This window comes from Onychostoma macrolepis, chromosome 21, assembly GCF_012432095.1.
Source record: "Onychostoma macrolepis isolate SWU-2019 chromosome 21, ASM1243209v1, whole genome shotgun sequence".
NCBI classification, from domain to species: Eukaryota; Metazoa; Chordata; class Actinopteri; order Cypriniformes; family Cyprinidae; genus Onychostoma; species Onychostoma macrolepis.
This window is the reverse complement of record NC_081175.1, coordinates 7,263,539-7,284,558: the sequence shown is the minus strand read 5'-3', so window position 1 is coordinate 7,284,558 and position 21,020 is coordinate 7,263,539. Positions and strand designations below refer to the sequence as shown.

Genomic DNA, 21,020 nt, shown 5'->3' with positions numbered 1-21,020 from the left:
TAGAATATTTACATTTGAGTTTGAATAAATGACCATCCCTACAGTATAAATTCTGGGTATCTCTTGTTCTTTGAAACCAAAATAATGGGGAAGACTGCTGACTTGGCAATGATCCAGAAGACAAACATTGACACCCTCCACAAAGAGGGTAAGTCACAGAAGGTCATTACTGAAAGTTGTGGCTGTTTACAGAGTGCTGTATCAAAGCATATTAAATACAAAGTTGACTGGAAGGAAGAATTTGGGTAGGAAAAGGTGCACAAGCAACAGGGATGACTGCAAGCTTGAGAATAAAGTCAAGCAAAGCTGATTTAAACACTTGGGAGAGCTTCACAAGGAGAGAACTGAAGCTGGAGTCAGTGCATCTAGAGTCACCACGCTCAGATGTCTTCAGGAAAAGGGCTACCAAGCCACTTCTGAACCAGAGACAACGTCAGAAGCATCTTACCTGGGCTGTGGAGAAAAAGAACTGGACTGTTGCTCAGTGGTCCAAAGTCCTCTTTTCAGATGAAAGTAAATTTTACATTTCATTTGGAAATCAAGGTCCCAGAGTCTCAAGGAAGAGTGGAGAGGCACAGAATCCATGTTGCTTGAAGTCCAGTGTGAAGTTTCCACAGTCTGTGATGATTTGGGCTGCCATGTCATCTGCTGGTGTTGGTCCACTGTGTTTTCTGATGTCCACAGTCAACGCAGCCATCTACCAGGAAATTTTAGAGCACTTCATGCTTCCTTCTGTTGACAAGCTTTATGGAGATGCTGATTTCATTTTCCAGCAGGACTTGGCACCTGCTCACACTGCCAAAGGTACCAAAAGCTGGTTCAATGACCATAGTGTTACTGTGCTTGATTGGCCGGCAAACTCGCCTGACCTGAACCCCATAGAGAATCTATGGGGTATTGTCAAGAGGAAGATGAGAGACACCAGACCCAACAATGCAGAAGAGCTGAAGGCCACTATCAGAGCAACCTGGGCTCTCATAACACCTGAGCAGTGCCACAGACTGATCGACTCCATGCCACGCCGCATTGCTGCAGTAATTCAGGCAAAAGGAGCCCCAACTAAGTATTGAGTGCTGTGCATGCTCATACTTTTCATTTTCATACTTTTCAGTTGGCCAAGATTTCTAAAAATCCTTTCTTTGTATTGGTCTTAAGTAATATTCTAATATTTTGAGATACTGATTTTTGACTTTCATGAGCTGTAAGCTCTAATCATCAAAATTAAAAGAAATAAACATTTGAAATATATCAGTCTGTGTGTAATGAATGAATATAATATACAAATTTCACTTTTTAAATGGAATTAGTGAAATAAATCAACTTTTTGATGATATTCTAATTATATGACCAGCACCTGTATTTTTTTATTGGTCTTATGAAGTATTCTAATTTGTTGAGATAGTGAATTGTTGGGTTTTTGTTAAATGTGAGCCAAAATCATCACAATTAAAAGAACCAAAGACTTAAACTACTTCAGTCTGTGTGCACTGAATTTATTTAATGCACGAGTTTCACAATTTGAGTTGAATTACTGAAATAAATTAACTTTTCCACGACATTCTAATTTATTGAGATGCACCTGTATGTGTTTCTTTATGTATGCTGTTTTATTTGAATTTGAATGCTTTTATCCTTTTTAATGTAGTTTATTATTATTATTTGTATATAATATTAATTTTTATTTTATAGCTTTAGTTTTATTTCAGCTTTAGTTTTGTCTGAGTTAGTAATTTAGTACTTCATCTTATTTCAGTTAATTTCTAATTTTTAGTTTAAGCTTCCAATTAAGCTATTCCAGCTTTATTTCAATACCACATAAATGTTTTAATAGTTTTAGCTTCAGTTAACAATAAAAACACTGGTCTTAAGAAAGCAGAATGAAATGATTAATAATCTCAAATTCTGACTGTAAACATTTTTGGGGGCCAGTCAGAAAGCAGATTAAAATGTAATGAAGATTTTAAATTTTGAAGATTGTATTTCCTCATTCAAGAGCTGTAACTGCACGTCAAGAAAAGAGCAAAGTGGACTGGCATGCCTAAAAAGGACTTTTATGTTTCTCACGTTTAGGCACACTAAAGAGCTGAAATGCTGCCAACGCTGTTGCTACTTCATTAAAGCACAGACATTTCCTTCATTTGAGTCTCAACTAAAAGTTTGACAGTTTGTTATGCCTCAGCATTCAGTGTCTGGAAACTGGTTCTGTTACATTCTGATCCACTTGATTGGAAGCTACCATTTTGCACAGTCTTGGGCTGGATCCCAGTCTGTGCCCCCGGCATGCGTGCTGCTCCTTAGCTCAAGTGTTCGCGTGGAAGATCATATCATGTTGGTTTAGCCATTCGATACAGACAAACATTTATTCACCCCTCCACCCTTTCTCGTCGCCCTCTGCCGTGCCGCTCCAGGTCATTGAAAACTTGTCGCAATTTGGGCTGATTTAAATGACTGGTGTGTATCAGGCGCCGTCACACGTCTTGTTGTGGGAATGCTGATAAAGTGGGTCGGTTTGGAAATTATGGCAGACTGTGAAGGGAAGTGAGGCGGTGAAGGGGCCCAGATTCCCCATTCCGATTGCAGGGGCTGTCCCACTCCTCCCATGCTTGAAATCCAAGCCAAATCAATTACACTCCCCCGGCACCTCCAAAATTACAGAGCAATAAATAACCCCCCAGAAAAATATGAAGGAGTTATGAGGGTCTGTGGACGGTGGTGAGGCCCACGGCTCCTTCGTGGTCCCCACCGCTCCCCCTTCTTCCGTCCTCCTTGTGCTCTTCTTCTTTCACTGACTGTAGATTTGGTCCCCTTGATTCCTCCTGTGTCTCTAGTTTCAAGGCTTTCTGTTGTCCATGACCTACAGTCCAGCTTTAGGATATGTGATCCAGTGTGTAGCAGGCGCCCTGCTTCTCCTGTAGCCTAAAAGGATTGCGGGACATTTATCTTTTTTCCTCAATTGACCCTTGAGCTCTCGAGAGCCTTAATGGAGGATATCTCTTTTTTTTTTTTTTTTTGACTTTTGTAGATATTTTAACCTTTTTATATTTGCAAAGCTATCTAAAAAATACTAGATTTAATTTTTTATTTAAAATTATTTATTTAGGATTTTTAAAATCATATTAATTTTACAAATTAGTATTACTATATTTCTACTATATTTAATAATGTAGTATGTAATTTTATAATTAAATAAAATTAGTGCATTTTCCTGTTAAAAATTAATTTTTTATTTTTTATTTATTTATGTATTTTAGACACACAGCTTTCATAAACACATGCAAAAAGTTTCTTAATGAAGGCTGTGATTCAGCTGTACCAACACATTCTCATGGCAACTCCTAATAATTTTACATTTTGGCAAATTTGTGGCTAATTCGTATGAATTTGTACAACCTCATCCATACATTTTCATATGATATCCCACTGATGGTTAGGTTTAGGGGTGGAGCTTCATGCTAACTTTTTTCTCCCTAAAAATCATGTTTCCATATAAATCACATTGTGAAAATTCATGGCAACACTTTAATCCTACCCACTTACTAACTATTAATAAGCAGCAAATTAGGAATTTGTTGAGTGTAAAGTCGTAGTTAATAGTGAATACGTGTTCCCTATTCTAAAGTGTCACCAAATTCATTAATGTTCATTTATAATTTATATGAAATTTTAAAGTAAAATAGTTACGTTTTTCATGAGATTGTGTTGGCTATAACATAGTCTCTATCTAGTTTAGCTTTTCCCAAAAACAAACAACATAACAGTTAACTTTATAGAGTAAATTATTTTTATCCTGTTGCACAGCATGCTGCACTGTAAAAATGACCGTGATTTTAACGGTAAAAAACTGTGAAAATGCTACAGTAAAAACCTGTTAAATGGTTAACGGTAAGTTCCCCTAATATATATGGTGAAAAACTGTAATAGATATTTCAGACAATTTTACGGTGAAATTCCGTTTCCCAGATTTCCCTGCCTTGCATTTCAAATTGGATGTTTTTTCTTTGAAATAACTGTGTTTCTTAGTTTTTTCTTATCAGTTATGCTTATTAGGGTTGTATGTTACATTTAATGTTGTTAAATTAATGTTTATTGCATATTTCAGTTTAATGAGTCTCACCATGATGGTGTTTAGTGCTTGTGTGAACGACACTGTGCACCTTCTATATATGTTATTATTTAAAAGCTGCTTGTGATGGGCTTTGGCTCATCATGTGACTTTCTCATCACCACCTCCATTTGGTGGTTATCAGTGTATTACAAAGGTACAAAACAGATTTCAGTACTTCAATAGGTTGGTAGGTGAAATTACGGTATTTTACTGTAAATTTAAAACCGTAAAAAAACTCAAATGTTGCTACTGTATTTTTTACGGTAGAATTCCGGCAACCACAGCTGCCGTTTTTTTACCGTAAATTTTACGGATTTTTTTTTACAGTGTGGGAACCTAATCTCAGAAATGCTTAGTTTAGCTTTCGTGCAATTTCAGCTTTTGTTGTTTTTAGCTATTTCAACTGAAGTTACGTGACGAAAAACAGCATGTCTACTTACAAACTAGTTAGGGTTAGTAAAACTAATGAATTATGTTAAGACCACATGAGAGATTATTTACTTACGTTAAGGCAATCTACATAAATTTGAGCCTATTCAAGACGGTGTACTGAAGTGCTTGTGGAAAAATAGATGAGTCTGACGTCAAGTTTAACTAGGCAGAATGTCAAACTCCACCATATAATCTAACAGCAATACATCTTCACCATAAAATCTGATGTTTGCCAGGCCAGTTCTGACTGTTCATTTCAGTGAAGAAGTCCAAACCTGTGTGGAAGCGTAAGAGCCAAAATAAAATGGCGCCATTTACTGGGGGGATGTTTACCCTTCACACTTCCTGGCCTCACACACTCTAGGCATTATCCACAGAGGCTCTGTGTATAGACAAGTGTTCAAATACTTCCCTTGATCAGCAGATAGAGAGAAAGAGAAAACACACTCACACACACAGATAAGCCATTGTGCTCTCGTCCGGAGCGCTGGGCTGAAGGCTAAGCGGTTGAACATTAACTATAAACTGCTGAGCGGTTAGTATGACTCAACTACAGCGAGTCGTTACATCATGTTTATACCTGAGAGAAAATATACAGGATATATTGTAATCTGTAAGAAAAATCTCTAAAAGTTGGTTTTGCAAATGAGTCTAATGTTCATTAGTGTTTTTTTCTTCACAAAGTAGGCCTATGTGAGGGAATGTGTCCAGATAAAGAGAGATTTTGTAAGTGTGTGAGCTTAATTGGAACAGGATACAGGAAGGCAAACAGCTGATGTAATATTCTAAGTAATTGCTACATAATTACTCTGGCTGGCCTTACTACACTGCACACTGGTTTCTACAGATAAAAATGACATTGACATAGTGCCTACTGTAAGAAGAACATGAACATAAAGATGTTTCCATTGGCATATGTTCTGTTATTACTTTGCTACTTAGCAATTTCACTCCTCAAGAGGTTTTGATAAGAAGATTATGCCATATTGCATGTAACATAATAATGTACTTTTCAGGGCTACATGTGCACAAAAAGAATATGCTTCATTTAGAAATACATATTAAGATAGTTACTACAGACATGTAGTACTTTGATATCTCTTGTAAAAAAGAACTACACTTTGGCATAACTTACTAATATACTTTTAAACAATATACTTAACTGTGAACTGAATTTAATGTTTTGGATTCTTAACTGCTTGTTTATGTATTATAGTTTAAATTTATGTTAAATGCAATTAGCTGAACTCTTCTGTAGAGTGTTTTTTTATTTTTTAGATAAGTAGAATTTAATTATGATGAGTGTTGACTGATCTTTATGTGTGATTTTATAATGTCTTATTGTCTTTGAAATTTAAAAGTATACAGCCAAATGTACTGACAAGAATTTATGGTAAACTAAAATATACTTTAATGTAATTTCTATTAAAACTATTCTATTTTTTAAAAAATGTATTTGAAATGACACATGAAGATTGCAACAGGGTATTTAAAATATTTTAAATATAATATCAAATACCACAGCTATAATCAAGTACTTGTGCTTAAGTATGTTAACACATAAAAATAAGTGCACTTCTTTAAAGATTCTTAAAACATTCATTATAAATATAAATTTCTAGGTCAACTTAATGTGACATTTTATTACAAAGTGTAAATGTGTTAAGAAACAGTCATGAAAGTGTATTCTAGGTACACTTAAGTGGTCTTTATTTAAGTAATATATTATCTGAAAATGCAGTTTTTATATACTTTAAGGATCTAAAGTATACTGCAAGTGCACATTCAATTCAATTAGGTGCACTTCTTTTTCACAGTACCATTTACCATTTTATTTAGCATTATTACTGTAGGTAAAGCATTGTGCTAGCAGTGCTAAGGTCATGGGTTCAAATGCTTGAATGCATCAACTATATACCCACAGTTTGGAAAAAGGAAGGGGAAGATGTTGACCTCAACTGCTCACCAATAGTTCCTTGATCATCAGAACAATTGAACTTTGAACAATTGTGCTGAAGGAGGTTGGCAGCTTGGCAGCTAAGCAACTTCAAAACAGTAGTAACTCGCAGAAGGAACAGGGTCAGTTTAAGGCACACTAATCACTAAAGACAAAATGGCTGCCACTAACTTTTACTGAAAGACACTGAAAACATATGATGAACACTGAAAATATGATTCAGTGACAATTTATTTTTTTTATTGAAGTCTCTGAAGGATTGCTGACAAAAAAACAAGGACAATTCTGATGTATTTTGGCAGGGACATTTCCAAGGACAGCTCAAGCCAACAAAAATGGGGACTGTCCCAGAAATCACGGACATCTGGTCACCCTATATTATGGAAAAATGAAGTAGGAAGCCAGAGCTTGATGCAGCCCATGGCAGTTGGTAGGCTGGTTTGGGCCTTTGCCCTTTGGCTAAAGATGCAAAGATGAGAGACTCCCACTCCATGGTGGACAAACTCTTATCTAACCAAGACCAGCTGGCTGAGATAGTCTCCATGGAGAGACAGACACATTTGGACTATAGTGATAGTTGTCCTGCTTGTCTCTTAATGGATTGTTACACATGAGAGATAAGTCAGTGATGCAGTAGATATGCGTCTAGACATTTAGTGGGAGACACTGAGGTGTGATCAGTAAGTCAATCTGCCTGATTGAAGATCAAAATACAAACAGTTTACAATATAGTACAAAAATATAGCACAACGTAGTGTGTTGATCTGATGTCCATAGAACGAATAATTACCTTGTTAAATAGAAATAAACCGTTGATCTGAAACATTTTCTGCAATTTGATCACATTCACACAGACAATATGGGCCAGTATTTTAAATTATACTTTATTTAATATAAAACGAACAATAAACAAATAAATTAAATATTTCTAAAATAACTCTCTTGAGGGGAAATTTATAATAACATTGTTTGATTGTTACAATGAGAAATACACGAATGGAATGTCATGTGGTTTATAATTTCATACACAAAGAATGTGTTCTTACAATTCTGGAGGTGTCATGGACTGCTTAAGCGTTTGTTTCTTATTTAGAGGTCATACATCACTGTAGCTGCCTGAAAAGAAGATTGAGCTCTGGTGATAAATCGAATTGAATAGTTCTGTTCACATTGGGGAAATCAGTTCGCATACTCATTCGGAGTATGCGCACCAATTGTCCCAGAATGTGCCCAAAGGGAACTGTAGGAGCATCCCTGGCTAAGAATGCAAAGTACAAGGTAAATTAACTTGAAAAAAGCCATTGGCTTCTTATCAGCTTGTGGGATGAGGCTTTGCATTCCCTGAAGGACATTGCTGAGTTTGTTTGGAAAGGCCAGCATTAGCATTTGTATATTAAAAGATAGTGCAGGATAAAGATGGGCAGCTGGAGCTGTTAGCATAATAAGGGGCTTTCTCATTTGCACACAGACCTTAGACAGCCCCCCAATCACCCTAGCCAGCAGTCACACACATTACAGCTGCATGAGACCATTGTCCACTTAGGCCTATGCCTGGACGCCGCAAACAAACTGGGGTGGTTAAAAGGTTACAACCAAACAATGGAGGATTCACCATTTGAAATCAATCAATATCAAGGCATTTCACATTCAGTCGAGTCCTTTTCTTCTGTACAGTACTGACAATGGAAGCGATGCTGGTCCCCGCAATGTCTCAGTTTGAATGGGATGAATAGTTGGGGAGAAGACCACGACAAACCATGCTTAGCAAACGCTGAGGCATGAAATGAACAGAACATAAGGAAGTTGAGTGCTCAGAGGTTTAGCCTTGACAGTGTACAATGGTACGAGCAGCGAACAATAGCTATTGTAAATGTGTCGATGAAATGAAGATTCATTCAGGGATAGCTTCAGAACAGATTTACATAATTTCTTCACCTAAGTAACACCTTCACTTTATATCATTTAGAATAATTTATAAAATGTAATTGTCTTCTGTAATGATATGTACATAAAATATTTTAAGGTATTCACAGGAAATCAAAAATCAGGCACTTTGCTGCCACTACAGCAATTTTTAACATGCAAGATCCTGAGATTTAAGACAGTTCTTTAAATAAAAAAAAAAGTAGAATAATTTTATATAGAGAGATATTTATATTTATCAATGCTATCTGCTTTTTATATCAAAATAAATGTTCTCTTTAAAAAAAAAAAAAAAAAGAAATCTGGTTTGAAAACACTCCTGCATGCTGCTCCAACATAGCTTTCTACATACAGCAGCACCCATTCAATAAAAACTTTAAACAAAAAAGCTCATGACCAGACTCAGTCCTGTTTCTCTGTGAAAATTACCAATCACCAAGTTTCATAGTGCCAAGCATTGTTATAATGTTCTTAGGCAGAGCAACAAAGTTGAAAATCCTTGTACTGCTTTTCATACAAGTGTTTCCAAGCAAGATCTGATGTCCATAAGCTTGTGCCCAAAAAGGACTATCGCATTGTCGTCTTCAGGTCCATCCGCACATCGTGGTAGCCAATAAGGCATGGGTCAGTTGACATAGCATCATGGGTAAACACTGAATCATTGTCTGAAGAGCAAGAGCTGGAGGTGTCCTCACAAGATGGGGAATACTGTTCGAAAGGGGTGGACAGGTCCAGGTACTGAAAATGTAAAAATACAAATGGCTTAGAGGTTTGGGTATAAAACAACACTCTAGGACTCAAACTGTTGCCAAAATAGGTGTTTACCTCATCGGAAATGGACACCAGCACCCTATCAAGTTCTTCTACAAGCTGTTTGAATGTTGGTCTTTGTGTTGGTACCGCATGCCAGCACTCTCTCATCTTCATGTAGCTATAAAAGCAATTTGAATGTAAGTACATAACCTTGAAGACTGACGTTAAACATGTTTTTGAGTGAACAGATTGATGCTTACAGTTCATGGGTGCAGTTGGAAGGTTTGTCCATTCGATGACCTTCCTTCAGCAGCTTAAAAAGCTCCTCTACTGGTATCCCAGGGTATGGTGATCCTCCCAATGTGAAAATCTCCCACATCAAAACTCCAAAAGACCAACTGTGGAAACAAGAGACCAAAAATGTCAGTGCACCACGTAGGGTAATCAGCTTGAGCCATACTAATTCAGTCTTCTTTTTTAGTCATCAGGCCATATATTTTAGTCGTTAAAAACATCCACCATCAGGATTAAACTGTACTGGTGCATTCTGGTTAATCTGAATGGCCCGACATTCCAGCCGGGGGGATCCCTGCTCAGTTGATTCTTTGGCATAGCTGCAATGATTAGCCAGACTTACACGTCGCTCTGGTGTGTGTAGACTCTGTCAAACAAGGCTTCTGGTGCCATCCATTTCACTGGCAGACGTCCCTGAAATTGGAAACAACAGGGCTGTGAGTGGGACAGTTAGCTGCCACACAGGCTGAGCCAAAGAACTCCACTTCCTTTTGATCCACAAAAATATGACTGCCCACTCCTTCGCTAATCCCCGCCCCCCTTTCCCTAATTATCTTCTATTAAGCTGTCTGCCAATCAGCATGGACACATTACACATCTGTCTTTAAAAGCATTAAGGCATTAAACAGGCACAAACAGGGTCATACAGCCCTGCTTACATATGGGATGTTTTCAAAAGAGCAAAAAACATCTAGCTATAGTTCTAAGAACGTTTAGAATTGAATTGTTACTTACATTAGTGGTTTTTTTGTAGTAGTCAATCTGATGCACTCCTCTTGCCAAACCAAAATCTGCAATTTTCATCACATTGTCCTCTGTCACAAGAACATTCCTTGCTGCTAAATCTCTGTGAATGCACTGTTGAGACAAAAAAAGAGATTTCTATTTAGTTGAATTGACCCAAACAATGTTTTGGCGACTCTTTTCCGCTTCTGGTAAGTAGATAAACATGTAGAGTTTTGTTCCTGCAAACCAGATGAAACCTCAACAGAAATGACAAACTACTTTCTATATGGGGAATGCTGTCTGAATCAACATATAGCAAGCAACATTTGCAAAAGTTTAAACAACCCCAACTTTAAATAGACTTGGACTTCACAGAAAAACAACACAGAGCTGGTTTCTGATGTAAATGCATGTCATTAAGTTTATTTTGGTTTTCATTTTAAATAGTTAGTGGTATTTGAGGATTGAAAAAGAGGAAAAAAATGGCCCCTGGTTTGTGGCCCTTAATGGAGGGGTTTCAGACGACTGCATTCTTAGCAGGCCACAAAAAGCTAGTAATACGATCCAGTGCACAGGCGGGTCTGAGCGCCTGCTTGCTAACAGATTTATGGCAGTGCTAAAAAGGACAAAGCCCACAGAGACAGGATGGACACAGCGGTAAACACGACACACCACCACTCCACTAAGGAATGCTTGGCATCACGTGTCAGACAAAGGGATGTGTTGATAAGATGTGGGGGGGTTGGTTTCAAAACAAAGCTAATTGAGTCCTGCGAGCAACTTACTCTTTTGGAGGCCAGGTACTCCATGCCTCTTGCAACTTGGTAGGCACAGGAAACTAGGTCTTTAAAGGTGAGCTGTTCTTCAGGAACCTTGGTCACATCAAAGGTGTAGTCCATGCCAGGAGGTCGACGTGCTCTGAGATATTCCCGTAGGCTACCCTTAGATGCGTATTCAACCAGCACGTACAATGGACCTGAACCAGAAATATACATTGAAATGAAGTCAAATGGCCAAATGAATTTGTGCAACCATGAGATGCCACAGTGTTTAACTTACCATCCTGTGTGCAAACACCAAGAAGATTTATGATGTTCTTGTGCTTGTCCATCACCTTCATTAGCTCCATCTCAGAGATGAGGTCTGCCAGGTCTTTGTCAGTTGCATCGTCTGAAAATGACCAAAAAATCCTTAGTCTGCGATTCAAAAATGCTCAACACTTCAATACAATGGCTGAAAGCACAAATGTACCTTTTAGCATTTTAACAGCTACAGTTGTTACTTGATCTTGATTCTCTTTGTTTATCCCATAAGCCTCCGCTCTCACCACTTGACCAAAGCAGCCCTCTCCAAGTGGTTTACCTAAAGTCAAACTGGCACAAAAGAATTCAAATAAATATTTAGTTTACCATCATATAAAAGGAAACTTTTTACAGCTATGGTTGCTGGTACTGCTCACTTCTCTCTTGGAAACTCCCAGTCAGGGTCATAAGGCAGTTCAAACTCCATAACTCCAGCCAGCATTGGGGAACAACTGGAGGAAAGACGAGCCACCCGCATCAATGACGCACTTGATTTTCCAGAAGAATTGGACTCCACTGAATACTGTGATAAGGTCCAAAACATACAGGATTAGAATCCAGAATGTTCTTTTGAATACCATGTTCTTGGGGAATTTTCATGAGGTTTGTTCAGAAGTGTCATCTTACCTGTCTGCGTAGAGGAAATTTGGAGAGTTTCTGCACTGGGAGAGTATCAAAAGGCTCCCGACTGGGATGAACCTGCATACGGCAGAGGACCACTATAACAATGGCCATTACCAGAGCCAGGAAACCAGAGGCATAGATGATGATGTCAGTGTACTTGGCTTCCATAAGGTCCATCTCCTTGGCCACATCCTCCTCTGTGGAATTGACCAGTTTTCATTACCTCTGAGTCTCAAGCAATTTTTAGGATTTGTGTCATCAACGTGTCTATACAAACCTACCTGATAAGACCGTAAGCCAAGCAGACTGATGAGAGAAACCAATAGAGTTTCCTGCCAAGCAGGTGTATTCTCCTGCATCCTCCATTGTGATATTGGTAAGATACAAGACTTCAACTTCAGACATGTTCAAGCTTCCTGTCTGAAAAGTTGGAAGAAATAACTTTTTAATGCTTGTTCGCTCCATACAAATCTGTTTCACCTTTGGAAAAGTATAATGGATAACTTGCTAAATACCTTCACAATCTTTACGTAAGGAATGCCATCAGGCCCATAACGGCTGCCATTCATCTCTATGTGTTTTAGCCACTGGATGTGAGGCTGGGCATCACTGTAGACTTTACACAAGAACTGGGCATCTCCACCCACTACAGCTGTAGTGTTTTTGGGTAAACCAGCTTGAAGGATTGGCCTGTGTGGAGAGCGTTCTGAAAGAAAAAATTGGAAGGTCATTACTTTTCTACACTATATCTGTAAGATATTTAACCATTCTTTCAAAAGTTCTCAACATCTAACAAAATAATGTTGCCTATGAAAGCTGACATTCAAGAGCATTTGATGAAAGATAAGGCACAGGGATAGACAAGCGGCACTTCCAAAGCTGATCAACGCTCACTAATTAGTTCCATTAAGGGATTTTTAGAGCCAGGCCCATGTGTTGGGTTGCTTTGAAGTTGATGGGCTCTTTATTCCCTGTTCTTTCCCCCTGTCTGCTAGGACACAGCAGTTGACCCCACGCCGGACTCTTAACAAACAGGTCTGTCACAGGTCAGGTAGAAAATTGGTCTGGACGCCTCAACCCACAGCGCTTCCAGGCACGTACCATTCAGACCGATGCCAGCCCCCACCCACATTCTCCCGCTGTGATGATATTTATTGCCCTCTTCCAGTGCGGATCTTAAATATCTGTATAGACATGTATAGCCTCGAGTGAACCCTGGTGCCTGTGGTGTAGCAGTGTGCCCTGTGGCTCTCTCTGAGGTGCATTTGGTGCCTGTCTCGCTATGTGACGCCACTGAGCTGCTGGTACAGGATCTCACTGATTTGATGCTTATTGCCTCTGACATTTGCTGAGCATGGCAGGCCTGCGATGGCTCCTCGTGGAGCCAGGCGGATGTCTAGAGCAGGCAAGCAGAAGCCCTCTTACCCAACACGTCCAAGAGGTAGGTGTGAGCGATGGACCCATATTTGTTCTCCACCAAACAACTGTAGTTCCCACGGTCTGAGGGAACCACACTTTCCATGACCAGGCTCCAGTGCTGATGCCGTAGCTATGAACAAAAAAATGGTAACACGTGAGCATGAAGTGATACTTAGTATATTGGCAAGTCTCCAAAAGACGAAAATAATCTCCCACCTTGATGCCTCCAATCCGGTGCTCTCCTCTGAATTCTCTGCCATTCTTTAGCCAGCGAATAGTGGGAAGAGGGCTCCCTGTGGCAGGGCAGCGGAATTTGACAGTGTTTCCAGCTGGGACTGCGTAGAGCTTCTTCTCCATCCTTTGAGTGTGAGTCCAGTATGGTGCTAAAACGTAGAAACCAATGGTACATTTCAAGCTATCACTTTAAAACTGAAATGCAACTGAATGCAACTGAACTTGCAATGAACACTAACCTCTGGAGAGGTAGACCTGGTCATTTTCGGTCTCAGGACCAGCATCGTCAAGACCATTGTCCTCATCGTCATCTCCTGATCCCACAGCATCTGCAAAGTAGCAGTAAGTTATTACATGAACATTCAAAAGAAGGGATATTATTGAAGACTACAAATCTGCTTAAAGGTCACCATGTGGCGGAACCTACCTGTCACTGTGATAGTGAAATTGCGTAGAGCCTCTTTGGTGCCACGTAGCATACACACATACACTCCTGAATCTTCAAAGGTGACATCAGCAATATCCATGACTGCTGCCCTTATCTGGATACGAGCATTGTGTTGCACCCGTACACCACCCTTGAACCACTGGATAGTTCCAGGATGGTTTGTATCACAACGGAGTTTTAGTACATCTCCAAGCTCTAGGAGTAGATGCTCTGATGTTTCCTCAGTTGGCTCCTCAGAAACTTCTAGAACAAAACATGAAAAAGAAAGTTACTAATGGCAACATTATCACACTAAACTCAAGTTTACTTCTTATATGTGACCTTTCAACTCTAGTGGTCAGTTTTGTCCTCCTAAATACTCATAAACCCGTTTTCATGGCAATATAACGCCAATGGCTGACCTGGCTGACCTGTCAGAGAATGACGGAAGATCTGCCCTGATGATGAGAAGGTTAGATGATGACATGGCTTACCTGATAAGACTTCCACCCAGGCAGAGCGAGTGATTTGACCAACTGAGTTTTCCGCTTTGCATACATACTCCCCAGCATCTTCCACGGTGACATTCACTAAAGGAAGAATGTTGACTTTGGAGAGGTTCTCAAGAAGAGGCTGCGGGGGAAACAAATGTAACATTACTCCCTCTTTCCTGAAGACAGAAAATATGCATAATAGAGGATCTTTAAATCACTTTCTCACCGTAAGCGCTGTAAGAATTGGTGATCCATCAGGCCCCAGGCGATTGCTGTCCTTCTTGAACCACTGGAGACGTGTTGAGGCTGGCTGGTGGAGTTTACACACCAATTTCACATGTCCTCCAACCAACACAGTAGCATTCTCAGGAAATCCAGGAATAAGAATTGGTCGTGAAACTCGGATATCTGGCGGAACGGAGAAAAGAAGGTTTTCAACTACTACTGTAATTAGTCTGTAGCATAAACCACATTTAATAAACTCATCTAATTAACATAACTTCTCGCTAATTACTAACTAGAGCCTTTCTCACAGAGATCACCACTGTTTTGGAGCAAATCAGGCAAACAAAGCCACAAACAAAAGAGAGAACAGAAACACAATTCTCAGCTGAGAATGACCTAACTTTGACTTCACAGCAGTGTTCCTTGTGGCCCGGAGGTGAATGTGATTTTGAGCGTTTGAGTGAAGAACGCCCCCTAACCAAGCAATGTCACCTCCAGCACTGAAGCATAACATTCTTCCACCAATACACTAATGAACTTCACTGAATAAAATTAGGGCCTGGCCGGTATCTGACCCTGAAGAGGGTGTGAATGGGCAGCAGGAAAATAAAGGACAAGCTAAACAAAACACACAAACACATGTGCGCACTAAAAATAGGCTGAATGGCTCAAATGGCAAACTTTACATAATAATATGTATCTTAAAGACATATTTTGTAGGGACATATATCATTATTTGAGATTTCAGGCCCATGCAGTACACATTTTTAGGTTTAACGGTATCATAAGTGGGTGATTTGCAATCCTGAAGTGTCATGAACTGCTAATAAACTACTGGAAAACTACCTTTCCTTTTTGAAACTTTGAAATTTTATTATAAGGTCCTTTTAAAAAATTGCATACAGTAAAATTTTTATTGTAACCTCTGAAATCCACAAATGACTCTAGTGTTGTTTCTGAATTGAAAACAAGGCGTTATAGTTCTTAGCTGTATATAAATCATATTATTACTATGAAAAGTTAATATTTATACTCCCCACCCCAAACAAGTTCATTTCTGCCTCTTCTTGTTCTTTTAGCTCTGCATTTCTCACTTGTCTAGGTGGCTCTGCCCATTAAAGTATTACAGTTGTCAAATGACTTTAATTTCTCCTGGCAGGAACTTAGTGGGGCATTGTTGGGCTGCACCACAGGGTTTTCAACCTTTATCACCTTCCTAGCACTGTATGTAGCTCACAAGTGTTCAGAGAAAGATGCTTTTAACGAACACTTTGCCCCAGTCTTCACAAGGGTCTACATCTGTTCCCTTCATTCTCTAGAAATCAGAGCGGTGCACTCAGGCTAAGCATATCAACAGCCCAACACAAAATGCCACATAAAGCTTATGGCTAATACAGTGATTTAAAACAATCCGCTGATTTGTATGCATGAGGCTTTATCACACAAAAAAACTCCAACTCAGTGAAAGTCTTAATAGCTCTTGGAGATAATCAGATACCTTCCTGGCAGGTACAAAATCTAGACAACCCAGTGTTTGTACAATTAAATAGGAGACCCATCTTTCCCACCCCTCCTAACATCCCACAATCCCCTGTTACTGGCACTGGGCCAGACAGATTTACACTTCCGAGCCTCGGGGCTTTGGCAGGATCAGGTAGCACTGTTTATGGCTCAAGGAAATACTGGGATTGTTTTACTCTCTAAACGATTACATCCTCTCCAACTTCCCCTGGACTTAAATTCTTCATGATCAGCTCAGCTCTATTTATCATATATTGAATAATTCATCATATATTCCAACCATTCATTACAGAGGGTCAGATTATGGATGCATTATGAATTTCAAAAGAAAAAATTATATTTAAATCCATACCTTTTGCCCGGACTTCCCCGGATATTATGCTTCTTGAAAACACCAGTTCCGTTAAATAGATGCTAATGAGAACCTTAAAGATGCTCAACATCTTGCTGAGGTAATGTTTGTAAGTGTGGGAGACAGCTGGTCAGCTTCAAATGCTGACTCCAGGCATTGGCAACCTCGGTGTAGTCACAAACCTGAGAGAAAAGCAGAGTTGATTTACAATTCACAGATACTATTGTGAAAGATGAACCTTTAAAATGACATAAATGCATAATGCGTTGCACATCCCAACCCTGCCCACCAAACCACATTTGAAAATGAATGTCCTACTGCACACCTACATCATTGTTGGACATTGTCTACCTCCCTCATGGACCTGAATAACCCTCAGGTACAAATGCTCAGCAGTTAAGGACAGTTGTTTATGAATGGGACCTGTACAACGTGCTTTTAATGGACCGTTTCTATATAAACCCATGAATTGGATCTGAAACATCTAAGATTGCAACAGATAATTTTCCATATATATAGCATAGATATTAATTTAAAGCAGGCTACTTTAGAACTTTTAAACATTTAAGATATTTTAAATTTAGCCACAATTCATGTAGCATACAATTAAGAGATTACAACGTATTTACTTACTCCAAATGTGTTTGTAAAATACTTGTTTTGCTCAGCATGAGAGATGAATAAAACCAAACGTCAAACTCTCCGGGTACGAGGAGACACATGTGTTCTCAAAACATACGAGAATTTCACACTGAAGTGAGAGTTTGGTTAAGCTAAATAAATCCATTTACAAGTGTGAAACCACTTGGTATAGTTAATGAAAGTCATTTTGAGCGCAAATAAACCTAAACCCGACCAGAAACAAAAATACAGCCTATACATAATTATGAATGGAAACTAGATTTGAACTAGATTAATGAATAATTATAATAATAGTTTTCATATTAAATTTGTCAAATGCGCAGAAATAAAGCGCAAGAGAAGTTCAGACTAAACACTATAGGCTATTCAATTAATAAACTGATCACTGCAAGTCCCTGAAAAATGTTTCATTTTCAGTTTAATGTATCTGAAGCAACTGATTATTTAATAAATATCAATAAAAATAATATTCATAGCCTACAACAAATCTGACCCCAGTTTTACCGCAAATAATAATTTTACCTATTTTCGCGTGTACTTCGCACGGTCCGTATTAGGTTCGATAAGGTACCAGCAGTTCTTAGTGCCCTCGGATCTTGGTTCCCCTCGAGACACTCATGTGTCCTTTTTTCCTCGCCGTTCAAGAGTCATTTATCCTTGGAAATCCAATAAGCAACTTTTGAGAAAGTCTGAGTTACGCAGGTAAATCCATCAAAAATAAAACCAATAGGCTGATAGTACAAGGCAAGACTACTAATCTTCAGATTCAAAGTCCAGTGCTGCTTTCCTTTGATGAGCTTCTCCGTGTCTCGCGCTGTGCTCGTGAGCGCTCCCGTGTCCAAAAACCGCTATATATCCACAGAAATGAACGACACGGAGGTTTTAGACCGTGTTTCCTTCTCAATTTTCCTTCTCAAAATGTAAAAAAAATAAAAACTAAAAAATCCCTCCTGCCTTAGATTGTATTAAGGAAAGCATCCAATACCAAACACATTTTAGCGTCCCTCTGCCTTTTTCACACGAATAATGTGATTTGCGCGTAATGACAGTGGAGTGGGATTCAGCTCCCTCTCTCTCGCGCTTGGGTTCCTGTAGAATGATTTCGCTCCACACAGTTTAGATGAGTTTAAAACTGAAGAGCCGCAGAGTCTCTATCTGGCAACTCACTGCTTACGCTCTGGGGCAGAGCAAAAGTCTCACTGGCAGTGGGAGACAACAGCACTCTGAGGGGAAGGTTCACAACAATGGACTAAAACCAGAGGGAGAGAGGGGGAAGGGGGGTGTTAAATCCCCCACCCACAAAAACAAATCCCCAGAGGCAGACCACAGCAATATAGACTATTTATTAGACAGATAGATAGATAGATAGATAGATAGATAGATAGATAGATAGATAGATAGATAGATAGATAGATAGATAGATAGATAGATAGATAGATAGATAGATAGATAGATAGATGAATAGATAGATAGATAGATAGATAGATAGACGTTATTTTTGTTGGTTGCATAAATTAAAAAAAAAATTATTATAAAAATGTAAAAAAAGTTTTATACATTAAATAGGCCTATATAATTATATATACACTTAGACATTTTTTTTTTACTTTAAGCCACACAAAAATATTATATTAGCCTACATAAATAATACAAATTATAAAAATAAATAAATAAATAAGAAACACACCAGTGCCCCATATGTGAAAAATAAACAATTATTAATCCCACACTAATAGGCTATAGTAAATAGACTGACTAAATAACTCTAAATAACACCTTGGTTTATTGCATTGTAAATAAGCAGGAAAAACAAATTAGGCAGTTCCTTTGAAAAGTTCTCGAGCTCCCTATTCAACAACTGTAAATGACACCTTTAATTGCATCATTGTGCTATCTTTCCCGCTAATCCATTTAGACATGACGTCACAATGCGCGCGTAATTGATTTATTAGTCGGTGATCTCAGAAAGGTCTTTTCGCGAGGACCAACTTGTTTTTAACCGATCAGACGTTTACAAAATAACACATTATTATAATAGAAAGTAATCACTTTTGTTTCCTGTCGCCATTGCTTAAGCATCTTCATATAGCCTATATATGGTTAAAGTGAAAGCTGTAAGAGAATTGATCATGGCCAAGGTCTCGCGACTGTGCAGGTGTTATAATGAACTAAAGACGAGGCGGAGAAAGTGAGGCTTAAAGTGCTTACGAGACGGATCTAAGGGAAACACTTTGTTTGAAATGATCCCATTTCTCTCATTCATCAGCGGTTTGTGGAATAACAAGCCCCTTGGTCAAGTCCAGAGGAGAAGCTCTCAGAATCTGACAGCTTTCATTTTACACACATCAAGTGCACATTCATTTCACCCGCATAAGTCGGACTGATAAAGATGATCAAATGCGTTATGCTGACCAAAGCCTACACATCACTCATGGAAGAAAAAAAAAAAAAAAAAATACACATTTCACTTAAATCACTATAAAATCCTGTCATAGCATGATATGCAAGGAACATTTTTTAAAACTAAAAATACAAAAATCCAGCTATGATAATAAATTTTAACAGTAGAAAGAATATTTTGCATGCTCTACAAATCATTCTAAATGGCCCTTATATTTAGTATAGAAACTGTGCCAGACACACTGTTGGCCAGGAAGAAGTGTGCTACTCAGTGTACTGTCGCCTTCCAGCTCTTTATGTACAAGTGCACTGTTGCACGCTGGGCAGAGTGGCTGCCTTTCTGCAACTTGGATGAATAAAAGAGAGATTCTGCATATTGAAAAGCTTGTGGTCTCCTGTCTTTTCTTCGATTGCTTCTGTATCTCACCGTCCATTCCGCTCTTTCCCTCTGTCTGTTTATCTCTTACTTTTTCTAACGTGATCCTCTGGCCTCCCTAAAAAACTGCTGACATTCCCCTGAACAATGCCAGATTTTCCCCCACCATCGTCCTCAGCTTGTGTCTCCAAGACCAGGAATTAAAGCACACTGGAGCAACAATCGGCCCCTCTCCCAAATCCCACTGCCTGGTCTTTGTTATAGCCTGCTGAATGTGAATGCCCCATTAAAGCCTATTATCTGAAACTTCTCCGTCGCCCTGCAGATCCACTTCTAACCATCCCCTCAAAAGAACTCTCTCCCCAAAGCTTTGGCTGACCAGGGTAATCAGGTATACAAATTATTTCACAATTATATCTAGTGTTTAGTCCTCAGAAATATAAAACAACAACTGCTTATGCCTACACAAAGCAGATTCAACATATATATATTTTTTCAGAATTAAAAGCCCAAATGAATAAATTAACATAAAAAATGGAAGCTGCAAATGAAGGTCACGATTGGTAACAAGCTCAAGAGGGCAGTATGCTGGGAAGAACACCAATGACTTCAGCCATTAATAATTTCACATAATAATTTCACTCTCAACTATGCAAGGAATCCATGGCTTGAAAATACAACATCCATGGCTTCAGTTTCCCTCCAATGAAAAGACCTACACTTCCATGCATGTTGATAGAATGTTATTGTAGCCAGTGTTGATGTTTATACTGCATTATTCTACCTAGTTGTTTGGCCTAATGTGATGCAGGTGGGTCCAAAGTTCACTCATGTTAACGGTGTTGGGCAACACACACGCAATTACAAGCGAGTGTTTGTGCAAGCGGCTGTCTTAACATTACTGTATTGCATTCCAAAATGTCACAGAGAACCTCAGAATGGTATTACACCAGAATATACACTTTTAAAGCATATTCAGAATTTTAAAAAGTATTTTGGACTTTTATTATTCATGGTTTAGTTTAAGCTTTAAT

General features: G+C 38.8%; 1 protein-coding gene across 1 annotated transcript; it reads right to left on the bottom strand.

The window, feature by feature from the left end:
- Nucleotides 1-7,357: 7,357 nt before the first annotated feature.
- fgfr4 (fibroblast growth factor receptor 4) lies at nt 7,358-18,421 on the bottom strand. The gene is made up of 20 exons (XM_058758723.1): nt 17,733-18,421; nt 16,569-16,750; nt 14,697-14,878; nt 14,471-14,609; nt 13,977-14,240; nt 13,789-13,878; nt 13,532-13,698; nt 13,322-13,445; nt 12,412-12,602; nt 12,178-12,316; nt 11,900-12,093; nt 11,650-11,795; nt 11,442-11,563; nt 11,250-11,360; nt 10,976-11,166; nt 10,200-10,322; nt 9,808-9,878; nt 9,431-9,568; nt 9,243-9,348; nt 7,358-9,155 (listed from the first exon to the last, which is right to left on the bottom strand). Exons 2-20 carry the CDS (start codon nt 16,657-16,659, stop codon nt 8,985-8,987), a joined length of 2,760 nt encoding a protein of 919 aa, XP_058614706.1. The 5' UTR covers nt 16,660-16,750; nt 17,733-18,421; the 3' UTR covers nt 7,358-8,984.
- Nucleotides 18,422-21,020: the final 2,599 nt, after the last annotated feature.

Excerpts from the sequence above, each read along its gene's own strand:
- fgfr4 (XM_058758723.1), bottom strand. The coding sequence starts at position 16,659 with ATGTTGAGCATCTTTAAGGTTCTCATTAGCATCTATTTAACGGAACTG. Across the intron at positions 14,879-16,568 it reads CGGGGAAGTCCGGGCAAAAG|ATATCCGAGTTTCACGACCA; the intron begins GTATGGATTTAA and ends CCGTTCCGCCAG. Across the intron at positions 9,349-9,430 it reads TCCAACTGCACCCATGAACT|CTACATGAAGATGAGAGAGT; the intron begins GTAAGCATCAAT and ends TTGCTTTTATAG.